Here is a 27,779-nt window from a genome sequence, read left to right as displayed (position 1 = left end):
GTATATTTTCTTTCTTAAAAAAATGTGTTATAATTTTTTTTTTTTTTTTTTTTTTTTTTTTTTTTTTTTTACAGAGACAGCGAGAAAGTCAGAGCAAGGGATAGATAGGGACAGACAGACAGGAATGGAAAGAGATGAGAAGCATCAATCATTAGTTTTTCATTGCGACACCTTAGTTGTTCATTGATTGCTTTCTCATATATGCCTTGACTGCGGACCTTCAGCAGACAGAGTAACCCCTTGCTCAAGCCCACGACCTTGGGTCCAAGCTGGTGAGCTTTGCTCAAACCAGATGAGCCAGTGCTCAAGCTGGGGACCTCGGGGTCTCGAACCTGGGTCCTCTGCATTCCAGTCCGATGCTCTATCCACTGCACCACCGCCTGGTCAGGCATTTTTATTTTAATTATAATACACATTTTACATCCAGGAGATTGCCAAAGTTGCTTCTGTATTTAAAAGAATATATTCATTTTAAATACATAGAACAGAAATATACACATATACCACATTTAGTCCAAATTTTCTATTAACTGTGTAACGTTAAACAATTCACTTTAAGGTGCTCAGTTCATCTTATCTGTAAAATGAAACAATAAATTCAGCCACTCTATCATTTTTATTAAAATTATAAAATGCCCTTAGATTGATGGGTATGTGAAAAATATGGTATTTTCAGTATATAAAATTATTAATTTTATATAATGTTTGCTTCCATTTATTCACTAAATGTAAATATTTCTATAAGCTGTTACTTTTTTACATGTAAGACAAAATATATATCTAATATATAATTTGTAAGGATGTTTCAAATATATTTTAATATAGTATTTAAATATATTTATGGTTTACAATAAATTAATAGGGAAATACTGGATTGATCCAAATCTTGGATGCCCTTCAGATGCCATTGAGGTTTTCTGCAATTTCAGTGCTGGCGGTCAGACATGTTTATCTCCTGCTCCTATGACAAAGGTACGTATTGGATTTCAGAATCTTTGGCAGTACCTGCCCAGTATCAGTGAACAATGATTTTAAAAATTCTGTCACTTTAAATAATTATAAAGTTTATGTATGAAAGCAAAGTATTACTCTCTACCATATGTAAGAACATTTTCTGTTTTTAAAAAATAATCCTAGGATATCAGGACATTTTGATTGTGTATTTTTATGATTGGTTTATCTTGGCTTACTCTACTGATTATGCTTTTTAAATTTCTTTTTAAAATATGAAGCATATGTTTTATACACGCACATGTTAGAAAATCCCTAAGCAGCTGCAAGGTTTCTGATCAGTAATTAGTTACCTAAAATTTTACTGAAAATAGTGTTATCATTAAAAGAGAAATTTTGCCACAAAACTTGCCTTTTTTTGGTGATTAAGCTCAAAATAACCTCCCTTAGACATTTATTGACTATTATCTAAAACTCCTTTCAAGTATAAGCCTATAAACCAAATGTTTAGAATGAATGCAAGTTAGCTTGGTATAACACTGGGTATTGTAACAAGCATTTATGAAACCTAAAGCTTACTTTTTTATGGTTAAACTAGCTTGGTATTACCAAAAACTTATTTTTCACTGATGAAGAACTGATACATGTGCCTATTTTGTTTTGTTCATGATAACAATAAATAGAATAAAATAAAAAGCAGTAGCAAAAATGTAGTCTGTTAGTCTTTTTAACTGCTTATTGTTAGACTGCTCTCTCCTCCTAAAATAATCCCCCTTTCATTAACCAGGGTGTTTCACCAGTTCGTCTCAATAGTTGTTCATCATTATTGCCCCCAAAGCAGAAGAAGGAAGGATTCTTCCATTGTTAGGGAATCTGTATACCTCTAATGATGAATCACAGGGTAGTCCTTCTTCCCAAATATTCACATTATCATCTGCACCCCCCTGGATTTGGCCCAGGATTTTATTTGGACTGTCATAGAAGAAAGGGTGGTGGCATGCAAAGGAGGTCAGAGCAGGAAAGGGCTGCACTTTCATTCTTTCCTTCACTGAATCAGTCTTCTCATCCCTCCTATCCATAAACTGAACCTGAGAAAAACTTGGCAGGTAGCAGAAGGAAAGGTAGACATGGCATTAGGGACCTGGATTCTAGTTTCTATTCTGCTGCAAGCTAGGAAATGATACTGTGACCCACCAGAGAGCCTGCTCTGGGCCACAATCTGTCCCAGGTCAGAGACAGTTGGCACATCAATCCTCATAACAATCCTGTCATGTCCATATCATACCCAGCTTGACTGACAAGGAGAGCAAAGCTCGGAAAGTTTACATATTTTACAATTATGATTCTCATCTGTTCAATGAAAGCACTTGAACTACACAGACTCTCATGTTTCTTATAATGATCATTCCATGTTTTCATCTTTTGCCCTTCATTTCTTTTCCTAGGGCTTTACTTTTATGTTGTTTTATTTTTTTTCTTCTCTGTTAACCTCCTAACAGATATTTTTTTTAATTTTATGTTTGAAATTTCATATGATTCCTCAATAGGAACCATTTCTATTCACTTATATTATGATCACATCTCTGCATTAACAATGCTAAAAAAAATAATAATAGTAATAATAATATTTTGTCTAAAGCTCTGGAAATATCTCCTTTTTTGCCTAAGCCTTGAAAATGTGCAATCAGATCTTCTTGCTCCAATTTTTCTCTATCTTGTTCACTTTATTAGTTAATGCGGGTCCATGCATTCATTCACTCAATAAACATTCATGCTATTATGACTCACAATATGACTGAAACTACGTTTGAGCTGGCAGCACAAAGAATAAGATGCTATCCTTACTTTTTTTTTAATTTTTCCATCAATTTGAGAGAGAGAGGAAAAGTGGAGAAGGGAGAGAGAAAGAGAAAAGCATCAATCAACAACTTGTTCCATTTAGTTGTGCACTTGATTGCTTCACACATGTGCCCTGACCAGGGATCAAACCCTCAACCTTGGCACACCAGGATGGTGCTCTGTCCTCAAAGCAACCTGGCCAAAGTCCTGTCCTCATCTTTATTTTTTTAATTTGTATTTTCTTATTTGAATGAGAAGAGGGGAGATAGAGAGACAGACTCCTGCATGAGCCCCAACCAGAATCCACTCAGAGACCACTGTCTGGTGTCAACGCTCTGCCCATCTGGTGCTGAGGCTCACAACTGAGCTATTTTTAGCAGCTGAGGGGAGGCTACACGAAGCCATCCTCAGCAACTGGGGCCAATGCACTCAAATCAATCTAGCTATGGCTGCAGGAGTAGAAGAGAGAGAGAGAGAAGCGAGAGGAGGAGTAGTGGAGAAGCAGATGGGCACTTCTCCTGTGTGCTCTGACAGAGAATCAAACCAGGACATCACACCGGGTCAATGCTCTACTACTGAGCCAACTGCTCAGGGCCTGACTGGCTATTAAATGCCAAGAGAAGTAACTTTCTTGAGGCTATCTTTCAAAGACTTTCCTCAAGTTTTACCAAGTTATAAGTTTCTCAATTGCCACATCTTATAACCTGCATATTGTTTCTGTAACATTAGTTGGAGTTTGGGGTTGGAAAAGTCCAGATGAATTTTCTTCATTTACTGAGCTCAGAAGTCACCCAAGTCATCACCATTCACTGTCTAAACACTCCATTGTGGACAAGTGGCTCAGGATTGCCTATTGGTTTCAAAGGATGGAATGGCCAAATTTTTGAAGAAAACACTCTACTTGAACCTAAAGTAATTTCAGATGAATGCAAGGTAAGGGAATGGCACCTTTAGAATTATTCAATATAACTAACTTAAAATTGATTTTTTTTAAAAAACTATAAAATTAAAATAAGAATAAGAAGGCTTTTACTGCAACTGTAGATACAGAAGTGTCATAAATTTTAATGTCCTGTTAATTTTTCAAAATCCATCATTTGCTTATATCATGTCTTATCAACTTTAGTCACATCCATTGGTCATCCATGAATTTTATATGCAAAATAGATGTTAATACATAAATTTAATTTTCCCGTATAAAATAATTATATCATAGAAAGATAGATAGAATATATAAATAAATGTCTTTTATATGTTTTCACCACTGTGATTCTACATCTCATTACTTTATGGAAAGCAGGTTATAAAAACAAATCAGTTTTATATCATTTTGTTAGTGTCTATACCTGATATTAAATATGGGCATAATTGCAGATTGACTGGCTCTACCAATCAATATTTTAATTATAGTCCATTTTATTAAAATTAAATAATGAATGTTATTTATTGTTTATTATTAAATCATGAGCTTTTATTATTAATTTTATTATTAAAATTGTATTATTAAAATATATAATCTTAGGTTATTTATTATTAAAATTCTATAATTTTAAAATATTGTGGTATAGGGCAGGCATTGGCAAACTATACAGTCACAGATCAGATCAAGCCCACCATTTGTTTTTATAAGTAGATGTTATTGAATACAGCCACACTCACTTGTTTTGATTCATAGCTGTTGTCATAGTAGGATGGCAGATTTGAGTAAATGTGGTTGAGACCATATGCCCCACAGAACTGACATTTACTATCTAGCCCTTTACAAAAGAGTTTGCCAAGGCCTGTTACAGAGACTAGAATTGTCCACTAGAATTGTCCATACATATTACCAAAGACTTTCAGTGTTCTTGTGTACTATGAAGCCCATGATTTAATATCTGTTACCATTTACAGGGAACTCTATGTTTTCATAACATTTCCAGACAAATAATGCACGAGTATTTGGAAAATCATAGGCAAACAGTCAGAAGTATATGGCTCATTCTGTATAAGAGAAGAAGAGATCAATATTACCAATGAATTCATTTAACGTTTACAGTTTTGTATAGAAATTTTCAGTAACTCATTACTGTCTCTGAGACACAATCCAAACTTGTAAGCTTTTTATTCAGCATTTCAAACAGTCAAGCCCATCCTACTTTTCCAGCCTGGGCTTTCACTGGTTGTCTACCCTAAACCATGGCCAGACTGATCTATTCTTCATCATCATCAACAATGGCAGTTCCTACTACTAATTACTGAGGGCTTATTACGTGGCGGGTACCAAGTATCACATACACTATTTTATTTAGTTATAATAGCTTTGGGAGGAAATTATTAGTCTCATTTTATAGGTAATAAAGTAAAGGCAGAGATCAGGCAGCTAATGTGTGAACTCCAAAGTTTATGCCACACTATACTGCTGGAGACTTTTAACTGAAATCTTATTTAATCCTCACAACCTCATGAGGTAGGTTTTTATTATTCCCATTTTCTATGTGAAAGAAATGGTGGTACCTGGATTTCCATCAAAATTTTTTCCAGGACAAAACCTGTACACTTAAACCCATGTTAGGCTTATTTTTATAACCACCTTCTACTTTTCCAGTGTTTTATTGGGTGTTGTTTTTATTGTTGTGTAGTTTTGTTTTGAATTAGTCATGTCATTCTCTTCCTCTACCTCTCTAACCAAGTGGAAATGTTAGGCATACAAAAAGGTCCATCTTAAATTCTGAATTCTGAATTCATGAAGCTTTCCCTGACCACTCCAGTTGGAAATGAGGAATTTAGCATTCATCATACATTATTTATGTTGCACTTACCATTTAGGTCTTGTACTATGGCTATTTGTTAGTTTTTCTTCCCACCAACAAGATTTATAAGCTGCTAGAATTCAGTAGCCAGAACTAATTTATTTGTCTTTACATTTCCCAAGCACTTTAAGAAAATGAAGGATCACATCTTTTCAACTGTGCCAAATATACTTAGTGTTTGATAGGTATTGCTTAAAAGACTTAATCAGTTAGATCTAACAGTGTCTTACACACAGAACTCTAATTCTAGTTATCACATCAAGCTTATAACTTTAGTAATTTATCTTCAGTGAGCTTCAGTTGTCTTCATTTAAAACAGAATTTATAGCTTAAATTATCTCTAAAGTTCCTTCAAACTTTAAAATTTATACCATGCTTGTTCTGTGAATGAGTGAATAAACTCCTGAATAAAAAGCTTCACTAAATTAGTCAATTTTGTGTCTCCATTTTGTCTTTTTAAATCTTAATTGTAGGCTATTTAATGATAAGACTTTAAGTTTTTGTTCCATAATGGAATTTACCAGAAACAAAAGAGCATACAGTAATAAGAAATGGCCTAGAAGGCCTGACCAGGCTGTGGCACAGTGGAGAGAGCGTCGGACTGGGATGCTGAGGACCCAGGTTCAAGACCCCGAGTTCGCCAGCTTGAGCGCGGGCTCATCTGGTTTGAACAAAAGCTCACCAGCTTAGATCCAAGGTCACTGGCTCAAGCAAGGGGTTACTTGGTCTGCTGAAGGCCCGCAGTCAAGGCACATATGAGAAAGCAATCAATAAACAACTAAGGTGTCACAATGTGCAACGAAAAACTAATGACTGATGCTTCTCATCTCTCCGTTCCTGTCTGTCTGTCCCTGTCTATCCCTCTCTCTGACTCTCTCTGTCTCTGTAAAAAAAAAAAAAAAAAAAAAAAAAAGGCCTAGAAGGAAAAAAGAAACAATATTAATAATAACAATAGAATGGAGAGAAAAAAACAATCTAAAACAGGTGTCCCCAAACTACGGCCCCGCGGGCCGCAATGCGGCTCCCTGAGGCCATTTATCCAGCCCCCACTGCACTCCTGGAAGGGGTACCTCTTTCATTGGTGGTCAGTGAGAGGACCACTGTATTTGGCAGCCCTCCAATGGTCTGAGGGACAGTGAACTGGCCCCTTGTGTAAAAAGTTTGGAGACCCCTGATCTAAAAGATGGTTTAACAGAATTTTAATTTATTCATTTTTAAAATTTTGTATTTATTGATTTGGGGAGAGAGAGAAACATTGATTTGTTGCTTCACTTATTTATGCATTCATTGGTTGATTCTTATATGTGCCCTGACCAGGGATTGAACGTGAAACCTGCAGGTAGGGGGACGACACTCTAACCAACTGAGCAGCCCAGCCAAAGCCTATAATCTACTTCTGCCTGAAGTGACTCTGGTTATTTTCTGCCTAATATACAGAGAGTTTGAGATAACTAATTCCCTTTCATCCAAGAAAAACACCCATCTTAAAGAATCAGTCTCTAATAAAGGAACACAGAACAGAAGGGTATTTATCATATAAGAAATAGTGCAGTCTTCTATTTTGTATCTGGTTTAATGATTCATAGATAACAGAAGCAAAAGTCTAGCCTTATCCTCTGAGGCTGAAAAATCAGAACAGACAATGCAATTTGAGGAAAGGAATAAGTCTGTGTTTTCAATTATTCATAGTAACTGCTACCATTTATTGAGCACTTTGTGCCAGGCATTGTTCTACACACTCTTGTTTATTATCTCTAATTCCTAAAATAAGTCTACATTGTCTGTGAAAAACATTGCTGACAAGGCATGCTAAAGAGACAATTACACACGAAAGCATTTTGTTCTTATTTTACAGATTCAAGATGGCAGCTGGCATAAGGCAAAATTTCTTTTTCACACCCAGAAAACTAATCAACTTCCAGTAATTGAAGTACAAAATCTTCCTCATCTCAAAGCTGAACAAAAGTACTACATTGAAAGCAGTTCTGTATGCTTTTTCTAAAGTCTCTGAATTAGTTATGAATTCATGCTATTGGTCAGGTAATTGCTGCAAAGGGAAAAATACAGACAGAAAGATACTATCATTATGAAATGTATGGAATAAAGCATTGGCTAAATTTTAAAGAATCTCAGGAAGAAAAGACTTCCTCCCAAGATGGAGAAAAGTCATTCTTAAAGGACTATAATTGATAAAGTATTTAATTCTTTTAAAAAGTATATTGATCTGGGCTTTCTTAGAGAATTCCCAAGAACCGAAGATTTGTAAACAAGGAATTCTTCAGGATATCCTATATGTTTTGACTGAGAGCAAAGTACCCATTAGACAGCTGGAGGTGCAGAGCACTACAGAGCAATACTGGCTAATGCTCCCAAATGTGCAATGCTTCTGTCTACAAATTATAAACCACAGTCTAATATGTCTCATTTTCCCAAATACTAAGCTGTATTCAGGTCCCCAGTGGGCATATACATCTTAGCCGGTGGTACACTACCTCTTACGTGTTGCCTTTTTGTGTGCTTGGTGCTCTTTCTATAACATGGTGCTTGTGGCCATCATAGACAATTTTATTTCTTTTTTTGTCTTTGTCATTCTTTATGAGTATATGTACTGGTTACATCAAGACTTGTTTTGGTTTTTAGTACTTATTTTAATTTGTTTGATCACATACTTAATAACAAGTAAAATATTATTTATGTGAACTCTTTGTTCTATTTTAAAATTCTCTTTGTGGATATTGAATTAAAGCCAGTACATTGTTGCATGTGCTTATGAACAAGAGAATTGGGGGTCCTTTTGTTTTTGTTTTATTTTTTTAGTTGTAAAAATTGTTATAGGCCAGCTACATCCAGTAGTAGGTTTGGGTTAGAGTTTAGGGGTTGTGACATACTATTTTTAAAAATCCATGATCATCTGGAATGATACTTTGTATATATATATTTTGTAAAGTTTTAATTCAGCAAATCTTTTGAAATTGCTGCTGTTTTAAATTAAAAAACTTATATTTCTGCTTTATAGAAATCATATGTTTTTGTAGTATTGATTTGATTTTCTTTCACTGTTCTTAAATTTAATGTGTTGGGATATAAAAAGAATTCAGTTTACTAGTCTTTAAAGCAACATCCAGGAGTTTTAAAAAAAACCCAAAACAGTCTTTTGCCATTTAAAATAGGCTCAACCAAGTTAAACTTTCCTTGTTGTCAGAGAAATGTTAGTTCAGTATTAAAAGAAAAGCATTATACCTTTGGTATATAGAAAAGTTTGTACATACATTATAAACACACCTTTAGCCACAACAAACCACACTATCCTATCTATAATAAAAATGTGCTTTAAATCTTTTTTAGTGTTATTTTTCTTCTTTTGTTACTATATCCTTTTATTATGCACGATGGCTGCTTTGGCATAGCCCTTCTCTACTATATATGTTTACATTATTAGAAAGTATCCGGGAAGGGGCCAACCCTTGCGCCTCCCCCTATACCACGGTTCCTCGCAGGCAAGCCCGGAGCAGCATACCACTAAGCGGGTGGATCTAGTATATCCAGCTTTGTGGGCAAGCACAAAGAGGAGAGAGGAGAGGGAGGAATGAGAAGTATCAAGTCATAGTTGCTTCACTTTAGTTGTTCATTGATTGCTTGTTGTATGTGCCTGCAAGCTCAGGGTCTCAAAAGAGCAACCATATTGTTCCAGGTACACAGCATCCATGGATTTTGGTGTCTGTGGGGTGCTGGAACCAATCCCCAGTGGATATCTCAAGGAACGGCAGTACTTTGAATCAACTTCTTCTATTTAGGAGCTCATATATATATATATATAAAATCAACTGCAGCAACTGCTTGTGGAAAAGAGGATAAGTGTCCCAGACTTATGAGATGGTGCAATTCCCCTCAGAGTTCCCCCTTCTGAACATAAGGAAAGTGGCCAATTATATTTCTGTTGAAAATTCTCAGATGCTGAGGGAAACCATTTCTTTATTAAGAATAGCTATCAGTGCCTGACCTGTGGTGGCGCAGTGGATAAAGCATCCACCTGGAACTCTGAGGTCGCCGGTTCAAAACCCTGGGCTTGCCTGGTCAAGGCACATATGGGAGTTGAAGCTTCCTGCTCCTACCCCCCCCTCTTTCTCTCTCTCTCTCCTAAAATGAATAAATAAAAAATAATAATAGTTTAAAAAAAAGAATAGCAATCAGAGATAGATAGGAAAATGGCAACAGAATAGGCAGACGTCAACAGATATATGAAAAGATGCTCATCTTCTTAAGCTATTAGAGAAATGCAAATCAAAACTGCAATGAGATATCACCTCACACCTGTTTGATTAGCTATTATTAGCAAGACAGGTAATAGCAAATGTTGGAGAGGCTGTGGAGAAAAAGGAACCCTCATACACTGTTGGTGGGAATGTAAAGTAGTACAACCATTATGGAAGAAAGTATGGTGGTTCCTCAAAAAACTGAAAAACTACCTTATGACCCAGCAATCCCTCTACTGGGTATATACCCCCAAAACTCAGAAACATTGATACGTAAAGACACATGCAGCCCCATGTTTATTGCAGCATTGTTCACAGTGGCCAGGACATGGAAACAACCAAAAAGCTCGTCATTAGATGACTGGATAAAGAAGATGTGGCACATATACACTATGGAATACTACTCAGCCATAAGAAATGATGACATCGGAACTTTTACAGCAAAATGGTGGGATCTTGATAACATGATACGAAGCGAAATAAGTAAATCAGAAAAAACCAGGAACTGCATTATTCCATACGTAGGTGGGACATAAAAGTGAAACTAAGAGACATTGATAAGAGTGTGGTGGTTACGGGGGGGGGGGGGGGAAGGGAGAGGAAAAGGGGGAGGGGGAGGGGCACAAAGAAAACTAGATAGAAGGTGACAGAGGACAATCTGACTTTGGGTGATGGGTATGCAACATAATTGAATGACAAGATAACTTGGACTTGTTATCTTTGAATATATGTATCCTGATTTATTGATGTCACCCCATTAAAAAAATAAAATTATTAAAAAAAAAAGAATAGGCAGACGTTACAACTCCCACCTCCCAGAATCAAAGTGGATTACAACTTAACTTAGGAACAATCATCTTAAAAAAACAACTTTGGACAAAACTAAGAGGAATCTATAACCAAGTGTAAGAAACCACACTGAGATTGGAGGAAAGGCAGAGATGCGAAAAGGGCTGCCCTGCTCCCAGGAGCGAGAGGCAGCACAAAGGGTCTCTCATGGCGGGTTGAGTTTTGTGAAGAGTTGTGGGTCCTCAGCCACAGGACTAAAACCCCAGCCTGGAGTCCCAGAAACTATAAGAGGCATACAAACAGTATTTAGCTGAAAGAAGAACCAGGTTACTGTTTGCAGGAGGGAGACAACTCTCAGACCCAGGCTCTGTCTTAAAGGGGTCATGCAGAAAAACTCGTTCACAGCCACTTATCCAGGGCTTTAGGAGCAAGGAGCACTGAGAGGACTGGAGTTGCAAGGAGAGTGTAGTCTCAGGGGCACAAAGAGACTGTGGGGGACAGCCACCCTGACCCCTGTGCTGACTCATTCTCCAGATCTAAAGTAGCCATTTTTCCCAGAAGAAATAGCAACAGCAAAGGAAAGCAATTACCCCATCCACTAGAGGCTCTCCTACTCCAGTCAGGGCAAAGTCACTTAGAAGCAGGGGGCACATCAGGGACACAGGTAGTGAGTGCTGTGATCTGGGCTACACAGTCCCCCAACCTCCTAAGCACCCTGCAAAGGGCGAGAGGGCACCTCTGCAGGGAGGCTGCCATGCTTGGCCCACACAGAGGATGTGGACAGAGCCCAGCGAGGCAGCCCCCCCTGCCAGCAGCAGTGGGGAGCAGAATCTGGAGAGGACTCCAGCATGCCCAGGGGGCAGAACCCTGTGGGGTGAGGCATTGGCCCACCGAGGGGGGGGGGGCAGAGCCAGGAGGCCAGTGCAGTGATGGTGGGGGCAGAGCCCAGAAAGGCTTCCCGTGTACCTGTGGGGGGCAAAGCCCAGAGAAGCAGCCCACCCACCCACAAAGGGAGGAGCCCGCAGCCCGTGCTACAAAAGAGAGGGGTAGAGCCCTAAGAGGCATCCCTCATGTCTGCCTGCCAGGGCAGAGCCCAGAGAGGTAGCCTGCACACCTGCATGTGGCAGAGCCCAGGGAGGCAAAGAGTCCCCTATGTGGCGGAACAGCCTGAACTGCGGCCACGAGCCCACATAAGTCCCTGAGTGGCTGAGGAGGTGGCAGCGGTTCAGGGCCAGAGTAAAAACCTCAAGCCAGGAATAGAGAAGCCACACACACTGGCCAAGAGTTGATAAAAGCCAGCCTAGTAATGCAGCTGATAGTTAAAACAGCATCAGGGCCCAACAGAGGCAGACACAAATTCTGGATCACCTGTAGCTCCAAAAAGGTTGCTAAGGGCTAATCAAAAGCAGTGATCCCTACTGGTCTGCATAAGGTTCAGGCCAGGGAGGTCAAGGACTGATACATCTAGAAGACAGAAATAGAGAGCATCAGCTCAGGACCTAACAACCATGGTTAGAGTGGTATCTTAAGGAAAGGCTCCTCACACCTGGCCCAGCTAAGAAATAGAAAACGTTGTCACAAACAGCAAAAAAGAGTAGTAGCAGCAGACAAGTAGCCCACAGCAGATTACAAACAGCTGAAGCCATCCCAAGAAGATGTAAAAATAACACAATTGAAAGCTGGAGGCAGACAACAGCAGCCCTATACTCAGCTAGCTACACAAACAACACATCCAAAGGAGCAGTCTATACAGAGAAAAAATGAGAAGACAGAGAAGTGCAATTCAAATGAATCAACAAGAGAAATCCCCAGAAAAAGAACTGAATGAAATGAAAATAACTAAGATACTGGATGCAGAGTTTCGAATAATGATTGTTAGGGTGCTCAAATATCTTAGAACAACAATAGTTGGACAAAATGAGCACCTAAACAAAGAGATAGCTGGCATTGAAAAGGACATTGAAATCATAAAAAAGAATCAGACAGAAATAACAAACACAATATCAGAAATGAAGACTGCACTAGAAGGAATGAAAAGCGGGCTGGATGAAGCAGAGGATTGAATCAGCAATTTAGAAAAGTGAAAGCTCAGAAGCAGAACAGCAAAAAGAAATGAGGATCAAAAAGTCTGAGGAAATTCTAAGAGAGCTCTATGACAACATGAAGAAATACAACATCCTCATCATAAGGGTTCATAAAGAACAGAAAGAACAAGGGATATAGAACCTGATTGAAAAATCATAGCTGAAAACTTCCCTAAATTGATGAAGGGAAAAGTCACACAAATTCAAGAAGCACAGAGAAACCCATTAAAAAGGAACCCAAAGACATCTACTCCAAGACACATCATAATTAAAATTCCAAAGCTAGAGATAAAGAAAGAATACTAAAAGCTGCAAGAGAAAAAAAGTCAATCACCTACAGAGAAGCCCTCATAAGGATGGCATCCTACTTCTCAACAAAAACAATAGAGGCCAGAAGGGAATGGCAAGAAATATTCAAAGTAATGCAGAACAAGAGCCTACAACCAAGACTTGTTTATCCAGTAAGGCTATCATTTAAAATTGAAGGAAAAATAAAAGGCTTCCCAGACAAAAAAATTCAAGGAATTCATCCAAATTCACATCCAAATCAATGCTGCAAGAAATGATAAGGGGCCTGTTGTAGACAGAACAAAGGGGGGGGGGAATCTAGTAAAATAGAAATGTAGATTTAAAGAATAAAATGGCAATAAACAACTACATATCAATAATAACCTTAAATGTAAATGGATTAAATGCTCCAATCAAAAAACATAGGATAGCTGTGTGGATAAGAAAACAGGACCCGTACATATACTGTCTACAAGAGACACATCTCCAAACAAAAGATACACATAGACTGAAAGTAAAGAGATAGAAATAAATATTTCATGCAAATGGAAATTTAAAAAAAGCTGGGGTAGCAGTAGTTATATATGACAAAATAGACTTTAAAACAAAGGCTATAGTAGAGAATAAAAACGGTCACTACATAATAATAAAAAAGCAATCCAACAGGAAGCTATTACCATTATAAATATTTACGCACAATGTAAGAGTACCAAAATATATAAAGCAGACTTTGATGAACATAATGGGCGAGATAACAATACTATAATAGTAGGGGATTTCAATACCCTACTAACATCACTGGATAGATCCTCAAGAAAGAAAATTAACAAAGAAACAACAGACTTAAAGGACACACTAGATCTGCTCGATTTAATAGATATCTTCAAAATCCTTCACCCTAGAGCAGAATATGCATTCTTTTCAAGTGCTAATGGTAGGTACGTTCTCTAGGATAGAACACGTTAGGACACAAAATGAGTCTAAATAAGTATAAGAAGATTGAAATCATATCAAGCATCTTCTCAGATCACAATGGTATGAAACTAGAAATAAACTACAATAGAAAAACTGAAAAACATTCAAACACTTGGAAACTAAAGAGCATATTATTAAATAAGGAATGGGTTAATAACGAGATCAAGGAAAAAAATCAAAAATTTTCTTGAAACAAATAAAAATGAACATACAACAACTCAAAATCTATTGGACACAGCGAAAGCAGTCCTGAGAGGGAAGTTCATGGCATTACAGGCATACCTTAAGAAGCAAAAGCTCAAATAAGCAACTTAACCCTGCATCTAAAAGAACTAGAATAACACCAGCAAGTAAAGCTCAGAGGAAGTAGAAGGAAGGAAATAATAAAGATCAGACCAGAAATAAATGGCATAGAGGCTAAAAAAAATAAAATAAAATACAGAGGATCAATGAAAACAAGAGCTGGTTCTTTGAAAAGTTAAACAAGATTGATGAACCTTTAACAACACTCACCAAGAAAAAAAAGAGGACTAAAATAAATATAATTAGAAATGAGAGTGGAGAAGTAACAACTGACACAGCAGAAATACAAAGAATTGTAAAAAAAAAATACTATGAAGAACTGTACGCCTAAAATTTAGACAAGCTAGGTGAAATGGACAAATTTCTTGAAACATATAATCCTTCAAAAAGCAATCTGGAAGAATCAGAAAACCTAAACAGACTGATTACAACATGAGATCAAAACAGTTATCCAAAAATTCTCAACAAACAAAAGCCCTGAGCCAGATGGCTTCACAGGCAAATTCTACCAAATATTCAAAGAAGAACTAACTCCTATCCTTCTCAAGCTATCTCAAATAATGCAAGAGGAGGGAAGATTTCCAAATTCCTTTTACAAGGTGAGTATAATTCTGATTCCAAAACTAGGCAATGACAATACAAAAAAAGAAAACTGTAGGCCAATATCCCTGATGAATTTAGATGCTAAACTTCTCAACAAAATATTAGCAAACTGGATCCAGCAATACATGAAAAAAATCATACATCATGATTGAGTGGTATTTATTCTGGGAAGGCAAGGCTGGTACAATATTTGCAAATTAATTAATGTGATTTATCACATAAACAAAAGGAAGGAGAAAATCACATAATTATATCAATAGATGCAGAAAAAGCACTTGATAAAATCCAGCACCCATTTATGATTAAAACTCAGCAAAGTGGCAACACAGGGAACAAACCTCAACATGATAAAGGCATCTATAACAAACCCACAGCCAACATCATACTCAATGGGCAAAAATTAAAAGTAATCCCCTTAAAATCAGGAAAAAGGCAGGGGTGCCCCCTTTTACCACTCTTATTCAACCTAATCCTGGAAGTCCTAGCCACAGCAATCAGAGAAGAAAAAGAAGTAACAGGCATCCAAATTGGAAAAGAAGTAAAACTATCATTATTTGCTGATAATATGATACTATACATAGAAAACCCTAAAGCCCTGTTGGCAAACTGCGGCTCGCAAGCCACATGTGGCTCTTTGGCCCCTTGAGTGTGGCTCTTTCAAAAAATACCACGTGCAGGTGTTACCTCGATAAGGAATGTACCTACCTATATAGTATAAGTTTTAAAAATTTGGCTCTCAAAAAAATTTTCAATCGTTGTACTGTTGATATTTGGCTCTGTTGACTAATGAGTTTGCCAAACACTGCATTAAAGTCTCAGTCAAAAAACTACTGGACCTGATAAATGAATTCAGCAAGGTGGCAGAGTATAAAATGAATATTCAGAAATCAGAGGCATTTTTATACACCAACAATGAACTCTCTGAAAGACAAATTAAGAAAACAATGCCCTTCACTATTACAACAATAAAAAAATAAAGTACCTAGGAGTAAATTTAAACAAGGAGGTTAAAGACTTGTAATCAGAAAATTATAAAACATTGATAAAAGAAATCAAGGAAGATATAAACAAGTGGAAGCATATATCATGTTCATGGATAGGAAGAATAAACATCATTAAAATGCCTATATTACCAAAAGAAATTTATAAATTCAATGCAATACCAATTAAAATACCAATGACACACTTCAAAGATATAGAGCAAATATTCCAAAAATTTATATGGAACCAAAATTTAACACGAATAGCCTGAGCAATCTTGAGAAAGAAAAATAAAGTAGGTGGTATCACACTTCCTGATATCAAGTTATACTATAAGGCCATTGTACTCAAAACAGCTTGGTGGTACTGGCATAAGAACAGATATATAGATCAATGGAACAGAACAGAAAACCCAGAAATAAACCCACATCTTTATGGACCATTAATATTTGACAAAGGTGTTAAGAGTATACAATGGAGTAAAGACAATCTCTTTAACAAATGGTAGTGGGACAATTGTACAGCTACCTGCAAAAAAGTGAAACTAGATCACCAACTTACACCATTCACAAAAATAAACTCAAAATGGATAAAAGACTTAAATGTAACATGAAACCATAAGCATCCTAGAAGAAAACATAGGCAGTAAGCTCTCTGACATCTCTCACAGTGATATATTTGCTGATTTATCTCCACGGGGAAGTGAAATAAAAGACAGGATAAACAAATGGGACTATATCAAACTAAAAAGCTTTTGTACAGCTAAAAACAATATGAACAAAAAATGGCAAACCACACAATGGGAGAATATATTCTACAATATTTCTGATAAGAGGTTAATTACCAAACTTTATAAAGAGCTTGTAAAACTCAACAGCAGGAAGATAATCCAATCAAAAATGGGCAAAAGAAATGATTAGACACTTCTCCAAAGAGAACATACAGATGGCCAATAGGCAGATGAAAAAATGTTCAACATCACTAATCATTAGAGAAATGCAAATTAAAACCACAATGAAATAGCTCCTCACACCAGTCAGAATGATGCTCATTAACAAAACAATACATAATAAGTGCTAGCGAGGATGTGGAGAAAAGAGAACCCTCCTGCACTGCTGGCAGAAATACAGACAGGTGCAGCCACTATGGAAAACAGTACGGAGATTCCTCATAAAATTAAAAGTGGAACTGCCTTTTGACCCAGCCATCCCACTTTTAGGAATATATCCTAAGAACACCACATTACTGATTCAAAAAAAGAAATGCACACCCATGTTTATGGCAGCATTGTTTACAATAGCCAAGATCTGGAAACAGTCCAAGTGTTCATCAGTGGACGAGTGGATTAAAAAGCAGTGGTACATATACACAATGAAATATTATGCAGCCATGAAAGAGAAGGAAATTTTACCTTTTGCGACAACATGAATGAACCTGGAAGCTATTATGTTAAGTGAAATAAGACAGGCAGAGAAAGAATTATATGACCTTACTCATTTGAGGAATCCAATGAACAATGTGAACTGAGGAACAGAAAAGAGACAGAGGCAGGATCAAAGGGACCAGAGGGAAAGCAGACAGAGGGAAAGGGGATGAGAGGATGGGATCAGAGAAGGGAAAGAGATTGGTGAAATTATATATATATATACACATACACACACACACACACACACACACATAACACAGCATTATAGAGAGCAGAAAAGCAAGTCCTGGAGGGAAGGGGGGAGGGCGTTACAGGCAGAGGGGAAGAGGGAAACATGGGGGTGGGTATGATGTATTTGGTGGGACACTTGAATCTATGTAAACACAGTAAATTTAAATCAATTAAAAAAAGTATCTGGCCCTGGTCAGTTGGCTCAGTGGTAGGGCATTGGCCTGGCATGTGGAAGTCCCAGGTTTGATTCCCAGTCAGGTTACACAGGAAAAGCAACCTTCTGCTTCTCTACCCCTCCCCGTACCCCTTCTCTCTCTCCCAAAGCAAAGGTTCGATTGATTCAAGTTCGTTGACCTTGGGCTCTGAAGATGGTTCCATGGAACCTCCACCTCAGGTGCTAAAAATAGCTCAGTTGCAAGCATGGGCCCAGATGGACAGAGCATCCACCCCAGACGGGGGTAACTGGGTGGATCCTGATCAGGGTGCATGCGGGAGGCTGTCTCTCTATATCTCCTCCTCTCGCTTGGAAACAAAGAAAATAAAGAAAGAAACTATCTGTTAAATACCTGTAAAAGGATTATAGGGCCTGTTTCCTATTTGTACAAAATAAGGTTATGGCACAGAAATAAATTTTCCCATATATGGTCAACTGATTTTCAACAAGGCTGCAAAGACCATTCAATGGAAAAAGACCAATTTTCTAAAAAACCAAATGCTGCTGGGAAACTAGATTTCCACATGCAAAAATATGAAGTTAGACCTTTACCTTAAATCATATATAAAAATAACTCAAAAGGATCAAAGTCCTAAATGTAAGAGCTAAAACTATATATATAAAAAAAGAAAACATAAGAAAAAGGCTTTATGACATTGGATTTGTCTGTGACTTTTTAGAGAAGACACCAAAAACACAGACAACAAAAAAATAAAGATAAAACCTTACATATTAAAATGTTTTGTTCATCGCCTGACTAGGCGGTGGCACAGTAGATAGAGCATTGCACTGGGATTCCGAGGACCCAGGTTCGAGACCCCGAGGTCACCAGCTTGAGCGCAGGCTCATCTGGTTTGAGCAAAAGCTCACCAGCTTGGACACAAGGTCACTGGCTCAAGCAAGGGGTTACTCAGTCTGCTGAAGGCCCACGGTCAAGGCACATATGAGAAAGCAACCAATGAACAACTAAGATGTCGCAATGCGCAACAAAAAAACTAATGATTGGGACAGCTACCTGCAAAAAAATGAAACTAGACCACCAACTTACACCATTCACAAAAATAAACTCAAAATGGATAAAAGACTTAAATATAAGTCATGAAACCATAAGCATCTTAGAAGAAAACATAGGCAGTAAGCTCTCCGAAATCTCTTGGAGCAATATATTTGCTGATTTATCTCCACGGGGAAGTGAAATAAAAGACAGGATAAACAAATAGGACTATATCAAACTAAAAAGCCTTTGCACAGCTAAAGACAATAAGAACAGAATAAATAGACAAACTACACAATGGGAGAATATATTTGACAATATGTCTGATTAGGGGTTAATAACCAAAATTTATAAAGAACTTGTAAATCTCAACACCAGGAAGACAAACAATCCAATCAAAAAATGGAAAAAAGAAATGAATAGACACTTCTACAAAGAGGACATACAGATGGCCAATAAGCATATGAAAAAATGCTCTGGTATTGGCAGAAAAATAGACACTCAGACCAATGAAACAGAATAGAAAGTCCAGAAATAAAACCACATATATATTAAATATGGTCAAATAATTTTTGATAAAGGGGCCAACAACACACAATGGAGAAAAGAAAGCCTCTTCAACAAATGGTGCTGGGAAAACTGGAAAGCTACATGCAAAAGAATGAAACTTGACTACAGCTTGTCCCCTTGTACTAAAATTAATTCAAAGTGGATCAAAGACCTAAGTATAAGACCTGAAACAATAAAATACATAGAAGAAGACATAGGTTCTTTTTTTTTTTTTTTTTGTATTTTTCTAAAGCTGGAAACGGGGAGAGACAGTCAGACAGACTCCCACATGCGCCCGACCGGGATCCACCCGGCACGCCCACCAGGGGCGGCGCGACCAGAGCCACTCTAGCGCCTGGGGCAGAGGCCAAGAAGCCATCCCCAGCGCCCGGGCCATCTTTGCTCCAATGGAGCCTTGGCTGCGGGAGGGGAAGAGAGAGACAGAGAGGAAGGGGGGGTGGAGAAGCAAATGGGCTCTTCTCCTATGTGCCCTGGCCGGGAATCGAACCCGGGTCCCCCGCACGCCAGGCCGACGCTCTACCGCTGAACCAACCGGCCAGGGCCAGAAGAAGACATAGGTTCTAAACTCATGGACCTTGGTTTTAAAGAGCATTTTATGAATTTGACTCCAATGGCAAGGGAAGTGAAGACAAAAATAAATGAATGGGACAACATCAGACTAAGAAGTTTTTGCTCAGCAAGAGAAACTGACAACAAAATAAACAGACAGCCAACTAAATGGGAAATTATATTTTCAAACAACAACTCAGATAAGGGCCTAATATCCAAAATATACAAAGAACTCATAAAACTCAACAACAAACAAACAAACAATCCAATAAAAAAATGGGAAGAGGACATGAACAGACACTTCTCCCAGGAAGAAATACAAATGGCCAACAGATATATGAAAAGATGCTCATCTTCATTAGTTATTAGAGAAATGCAAATCAAAACTGCAATGAAATATCACCTCACAACTGTTAGATTAGCTATTATTAACAAGACAGGTAATAGCAAATGTTGGAGAGGCTGTGGAGAAAAGAAACCCTCATTCACTGTTAGTGGGAATGTAAAGTAGTACAACCACTATGGAAGAAAGTATGGTGATTCCTCAAAAAACTGAAAATAGAACTACCTTATGACCCGGCAATCCCTCTACTGGGTATATACCCCAAAAAGTCAGAAACATTGATACGTAAAGACACATGCAGCCCCATGTTTATTGCAGCATTGTTCACAGTGGCCAAGACATGGAAACAACCAAAAAGCCCTTCAATAGAAGACTGGATAAAGAAGATGTGGCACATATACACTATGGAATACTACTCAGCCATAAGAAATGATGACATCGGATCATTTACAACAAAATGGTGGGACCTTGATAACATTATACGGAGTGAAATAAGTAAATCAGAAAAAAAACAAGAACTGCATTATTCCATACGTAGGTGGGACATAAAAACGAGACTAAGAGACATTGACAAGAATGTGGTGATTACAGGGGGGCAGGAGTGAGAGGGAAAGGGGGAGGGGCACAAAAAAACTAGATAGAAGGTGACGGAGGACAATCTGACTTTGGGTGATGAGTATGCAACATAATTGATCGACAAGATAACCTGGAGATGTTTTCTTTGAACATATGTACCCTGATTTATTGATGTCACCCTAGTAAAACTAATAAAAAAATGCTCAACATCACTAATCATTAGAGAAATACAAATTAAAGTCACAATGAGATATCACCTCACACCAGTCAGAATGGCAATTATCAACAAAACAACACAGAATAAATGCTGGCGAGGATGTGGAGAAAAGGGAACCCTTCTGCACTGCTGGTGGGAATGCAGACTAATGCAGCCTCTGTGGAAAACAGTATGGAGATTCCTCAAAAAATTGAAAATCGAACTGCCTTTTGACCCAGCTATCCCACTTTTAGCAATATACCCCAAGAACTCCATAGAACTGCTCCAAAAGGAGAAATGCACCCCCATGTTTGTGGCAGCATTATTCACAATAGGAAAGATCTGGAAACAACCCAAGTGTCCGTCAGAGGATGAGTGGATTAAAAAGCTTTGATACATATATACTATTGAATACTGCTCAGCCATATGAAATGATGACATCGGATCATTTACAACATGGATGGACCTTGATAACATTATACGGAGTGAAATAAGTAAATCAGAAAAAAACTAAGAACTATATGAATCCATACATAGATGGGACATAAAAATTAGACTCAGAGACATGGACAAGAATGTGATGGTAACGGGGGGGGGGGTAGGGCGAGGAAGGAGAGAGAGGGGGTGGGGGAGGAGAGGGGCACAATGAAAACCAGATAGAAGGTGATGGAAGACAATTTGATTTTGGGTGAGGGGTATGCATCATAATCAAATGTCAAGATAATCTGGAGATGTTTTCTCTCAACTTATGTACCCTGATTTATCAATGTAACTGCATTAAATTTAATAATAATAATAATAATAATAAAGAAAAACTAATAATTGATGCTTCTCATCTCTTCGTTCCTCTCTGTTCGTCCCTGTCTATCCCTCTCTCTGTCTCTGTTAAAAAAATTTTTTTTGTTTATCAAAGAACACTATCAAGAGAACAAAAAGACATCCCATGGGTTAGAGAAAATATTTTCAAATCATATATCTGGTAATCTATTAACATTCAGAATATAGAAAGAAATACAACTCATGAAAACAAACAAAAGCAACCCAGTTACAAAATGGGCACTGAAGATGACATTTCTACAAAGAAACACAAAATGCCAGCAAATAAAAAGATGCTCAACTTCGCTAGTTATTAGGAAAATGCAAGTCAAAACCAGTTACATACCACTTTACATAGATTAAGATAGCTGTTATCCAATGGAGGAAGGAAAAGAAGGGGAGAAGGAGGGACAAAGAGAGAGAGAGAAGAAAAGAAAAGAGAGAGAAAAAAGGAAAGAGAGAAAGAGAGAAAAGAAAGAAAGAAAGAAAGAAAGAAAGAAAGAAAGAAAGAAAGAAAGAAAGAAAGAAAAGAAAGAGAGAAAGAGAGAGAGAAAGAAAGAAGAAAGGAAAAGAAAAAAAAGGAAATTATAAGAATTGGTGAAGATGTAAGAAATTGGAATCTTGAACATTACTGGTGGGAATGTAAAATGGTGCAGCCACTGTGGAAAATAATTTGACAGTTCCTCAAAAATTAAACATAGAATTACTATATAATCTAGAAATTCTCCTTCACATATATATACCAAAAAAAAAATGAAAGAAGGAATTCAAACAGGTATTTTTACACCAGTGTTTAAAGAGATATTATTCAGAATAGCCAAAAGGTAAAAAAAACAATTGTGCATCAACAGGTGAACGGATAAACAAATGTGGTATGTACATGCAATGGATATTATTTAGCCTTAAAAAGGAATGTAATTCTGACACATATGACAACATTGGTGTACCTTGAAAACATTATGCTATGTTAAATAAGCCACACAATAAAGGACAAATATTGTATGATTCCACTTATATGAAGTGCCATGGATAAATAAATTTATAGACAGAAAATACAATAGAGGTTACCAGAAACTGGGTGAGGTGGTTTGGGAAATTATTTTTTAATGACTAAAGAGTTTCTGTTTGGAATGATAAAAAGTTCTGGACATAGATGGTAATGATGATTTCACAATAAGAATGTACTTAATGCAACTGAATTATTCACTTTAAATGAGTACAGTGACCAATTTTCTATTGTATATTTTGTCACTTTTTTTTTCAATGAGGCTGTGGCAATGATGTCTGATTTCCTGATGGAGAAACATAGAAATATTTTTAAAACAGAGGAGAGGTTGATTCCAAATGAAAGAAATCATAATTTATACTCTAGTTTCAGTCTACATGCTATACCTTCTGTCCCCCACCATCCCCCGCAAAAAGAAAAATTTTCTTTTGAAGACATAAGTGATTTTCCTAGATATACTTAAGAAATATATATATATACATACATACATGGAAGTACCTTACTTATATTCATGCTTTGTGTTTCTGAAATATTAAATTTAAAGCAGATTTTAATCAACTTAATCATAGGCAGTATAGCATAATAGTTAAGTGCCCTAAGGAGTAGCTGTCTGATTTGGGAGTATATTTTATATTTGTTATTGCCTCAGTCTCTTCATTGTAAAATGGGAATAAAAAAATAAAAGTTCTCTAGAGAAATGGAACCAGTAACTGAGGTGATTAATAGATTAGATAGATGGATAGATGATAGATGATAGATAGATAGATAGATAGATGCAGATATAGGTTTTATAATATAATATGTAAAATATATATAGCAATAATATAGTATATATAGAGTATGGAGATTTATTGTGACAAATTGATCACATGCTTATGGAAGTTAAGAAGTCCCATGATCTGTTTGTTGTCTTCAAGCTGGAGACCCAGGAAAGCCAGTTGCACCTCAGTTAAGTCCAAAGATCTGAGAACCAGGGCAACCAATGAGTTTAAACCCACTCAGGGGCCACAAAAGATCATGTTGCAACCTATTCAAGTAGACAGAAAGCAAAAAGGGGTAAATTATTTCTTGCTCTGCCTTTTGTTCTATTCAGACCCTCAATGGATTGAATGATGAATGATGCCCACCACATGAGGAAGGGCCGTTTACTTTACTAAATTCACTGATTCAAATGCTAATCTTATCCAGAAACACCCTCACCAAAATACCCAAAAATAATTTTTAATCTGGGCACCCTCTGACTAGTTAATATTGACACATGAAATTAACCATCACAGGTAGTAGCATAAAAACAGACACATAGGCCTGGTGAATAGAGCACTGTCCTGGGGAGCTGAAGACCCAGGTTCAAAACCCCAAGATCACCTGCTTGAGTGTGGGCTCATCCTGCTTGAGCACCGGCTCACTAGCTTGCAGTCCAAGGTCGCTGGCTTGAGCCCAAGGTCACTGGCTTGATCCTAAGATCACTGGCTTGAGCGAGGGGTCACTGGCTCAACTGGAGCCACTAGGACAAGGCACATCTGAGAAAGAAATCAATGATCATCTAAGATGCTGCAACTATGAGTTGATGCTTCTCATCTTTCTCCCTTCTTCTCTGTCTCTGTCTCCCTCCCTCTCTTTTTCTCCTTTCTCTTTCACTAAAGAAGGAAGGAAGGAAGGAAGGGAGGAAGGAAGGGAGGGAGGAAGGAAGGAAGGAAGGAAGGAAGGAAGGAAGGAAGGAAGGAAGGAAGGAAGGAAGGAAGGAAGGAAAGAAGGAAGGAAGGAAGGAGGGAGGGAGGGAGGGAAGAACTAGATCACTTTCTTACACCATATACAGGAATAAAGTCAAATGGATTAAAGATTTAGACCATAAAACTAGAAGAAAATATAGGCAGTAAACTATTTGACATTGTTCTTAGTAATATATTTTTGGATTTCTCTCCTCAGGCAAGGGAAACAAAAGAAAAAATAAGCAAATAGGACCTCAATCATCAATATCATCATCATTACCAACCTCATTAAATATTTAATAATTCCATGACAAACTCCATGATAGTTATCACCAAAGGAATTTGTTGTGAATCCCTTAATAAAATTGTTCTAAATCCATGCCATCCCCATATTTTTGTTAATATAGATTTTATATTTTATGATATATATTAAATATAAAGACTTTCTAAAAATAAGGTGCTATTGTAACTATATAATTATAAAATGTGCCTTGTTTTTTTCCCCATTTTTATATATTAATGTAAAAATTAGAGTGGTCATCCTAAGCTAAAGGTAACAGATCTTTCCTTTAGTATAAAACCGTAGCAGAAGGCATATTGAACTTAGAGACAGAAAATTTGAATTCAGTTTTAACCCTCCCACTCATTGGTTTTTTAGTACTTGGTTAAGTCACTAATTATCTGTTTTCTTATCTATATTGGGCAGATATTTTGTCTGCTTGTTCTGTCAGTTATACAAGACTGATGTGTTAAAATCTGTATCTATATATTATGGATATGCCTGTCTCCTCTTTTAGCTCCCCTATTGTTTTGCTTTATACATGTAATTAGTTGCATTCATATTTATAATTGTTATATCCAGTGATGTGCTGGCAAATGTTTAGCTTTCCAAGGGGCAAAAGAAATACAATCCCTAATTTGTAGCATTTGTCAGTTTTCATGGTGTAAATGCTCAGACCATGCCAATTTTAAGCTACCATTCTAATGTTATTGAACATGAAAATGGGCAGAGATGCACATACAGGCTCTTGCAAGATGGTCCAAGCACTAGTTATATTATCCTGTTTGGTTGATTACTTATCATTATGTAGTGTCTTTTATCTCTGATATATTGTTTGTTGCCTTAAGATCTATGTCTATTAGTATAACTATACCAACTTTCTTTTCATTCATTTCTACATGGTATATCTTTGTCCATATTTTTATATTTAACTTTTCTGCATCCTTTTATTTAGGCATATCTCTTATAGTAAACATATGGTTGTGTTTTTGTTTATTTTTAATTCACTTTGAAAAATTTGACTTTTAATTATTTAGTCTTACAGTAAATGTAATTAATGTTATATTTTCATTTAAACATAGTATTTTAGTATTATTTTGTATTTGCCTCATCTCTAACTTGTTTTCTTTGTCCTTTTTTGCATTGGCAAAATAGTTTTTTATTACTTCATTTTGCCTCTTTTAACTTGTTATTTGTATTTTATTTTAGTGGCTATCCTAAAGAGAATAATGAGTATCATTAACTTTGTAGAGGCTCCAAATATTAGTACTTTTCTATTATCCAGACAACTCAAGGATATTACAAAACTTCATTTCCACTTATCTTTCACAAATATTTTGGTATATTATTGTCATGCATTTTAATTCTGCACATATTTAGAATCCTACAGGATATCATTATTTCCTAATATTTTTTTAAATTAATTTTTGTACATGGGAACAAACTACAGTCTGGTTTTAGTGTTTTGTGCTTTTGCATATGACTATCCAATTTTCCCAGCACCATTTTGTGTGTGTGTGTGTGTGTGTGTGTGTGTGTGTGTGAGACAGAGACAGAAAGAGGGACAAGTAGGGACAGACAAACAGGAAGGGAGAGAGACGAGAAGCATCAATTCTTCGTTGTGGCGCTTTAGTTGTTCATTGATTGCCCTCTCATATGTGTCTTGACTCGGGCCTACAGTACACCGAGTGACCCCTTGCTCAAGCCAGCAACCTCTGGCTCAAGCTGGTGAGACTTGCTCAAACCAGATGAGCCGCACTCAAACTGGCAACCTTGGGGTTTTGAACCTGGGTCCTCCACATCCCAGTCCAAAGCTCTATCCACTGTGCCACCGCCTGGTCAGGCTATTTCCTAATATTTTAAACTGACTTTTTTTTTCATTTATTTACACTTGCCTGTGCTTTTCTTTCCTTCCTTTATTGTACTGCTTTCATCTGGGATGATTTTCTTTCTGCTGGAGAACTCCCTTAAGTATTATTTTAACAAATTCTCTTTGTCAAAAACTTTTTTATTTTGTCTGTAGGGCATTTTTACTAGGTAGAAATTCAGATTTTCATTTAGTTACTTTTTAAATATCTTCTATTTTTTTATACTCCCATCATTTTTTGTTGACAAGTCAGCTGTCAGTTTTGGTTTTGCTCATTTGAAGGGTGTTTTTTTTAAGATTTTTTCTGTCTTCGTTTTTTTTGTTTGTTTGTTTTACTGCAATGTGCTTAGAGTATTTTTCTATATAACTATTTGCTTGAGATTTAAATAGCTTATTTTTAATTTTTTATTGAATTTATTGGGGTGATATTGGTTAATAACATTATATAAGCTTCAGGTGTTAAAGTGCTTCTTGAATTTGTGGCTTGATATCCATGATTTGATTTTAAAAACTTTTGGCTAATATCTTTTCAACTATTACTACTGCCCATGCTACTATTCTCACTTTGTGGGACTCAATTACATAATTGTAAACATATTCACTGTGTCACATATATCTCTTATGCTCTTCTTTGTATTTCTTATCTTTTTTCTCTTATGCTTCAGTTTATATATTTTTTCATTGATTTATCAAGTAGTTCACTAACCCCATTTTTACTGTCTAATGTGTTAAACTTACCTTTGAGGTCTTAATTTTAGAAATTGTGTTTTTTTTATTCTATTTCTTTAATTTAATTTTTTATAGATTTCAAATCCTTGGGGAAATCTTTTATCTCTTTATTTATTACTTATTGAGCATGTTAATCACTGTTTACTTAAAATTCACATCTAATTATTGCAATATCTATATATCCTAAAGTTATTTTTATATTATCTATTTTTTCTTTTAGTCTCCAGTCATTTTGTCTTGTCTCCTGACATATAGAACCTTTTTAAATTAAATGTCATACATTATCTTTGAAAATTTTCAGAGGCTCTGAATTATAGTAGCTTCCTCCTAAGAGAATTTAATTTTCTTTTAGCAGGTGGTTAGATCCAATAATGATTGAGATAGTTCAAGACTGGGCTTTGGGCCTTCTGAGAGC

General features: G+C 36.7%; 1 protein-coding gene across 1 annotated transcript in view; it reads left to right on the top strand.

Moving 5' to 3' along the window:
- The window catches only part of COL24A1 (collagen type XXIV alpha 1 chain), a 383,490-nt gene extending 375,364 nt beyond the window's left edge, over positions 1–8,126 (top strand). Inside the window, exons 59-61 of the mRNA XM_066372218.1 lie at positions 863–972; positions 3,520–3,723; positions 7,438–8,126. Of these exons, the coding sequence (XP_066228315.1) occupies positions 863–972; positions 3,520–3,723; positions 7,438–7,584 (461 nt within the window). The 3' untranslated portion in view covers positions 7,585–8,126. The remainder of the gene's footprint in view (positions 1–862; positions 973–3,519; positions 3,724–7,437) is intronic.
- Positions 8,127–27,779: the final 19,653 nt, after the last annotated feature.

Source organism: Saccopteryx leptura, chromosome 3 (genome assembly GCF_036850995.1).
Source record: "Saccopteryx leptura isolate mSacLep1 chromosome 3, mSacLep1_pri_phased_curated, whole genome shotgun sequence".
Taxonomy (NCBI): domain Eukaryota; kingdom Metazoa; phylum Chordata; class Mammalia; order Chiroptera; family Emballonuridae; genus Saccopteryx; species Saccopteryx leptura.
The sequence above is the reverse complement of the archived record's forward strand: the minus strand, read 5'-3'. Positions and strand labels throughout refer to the sequence as shown.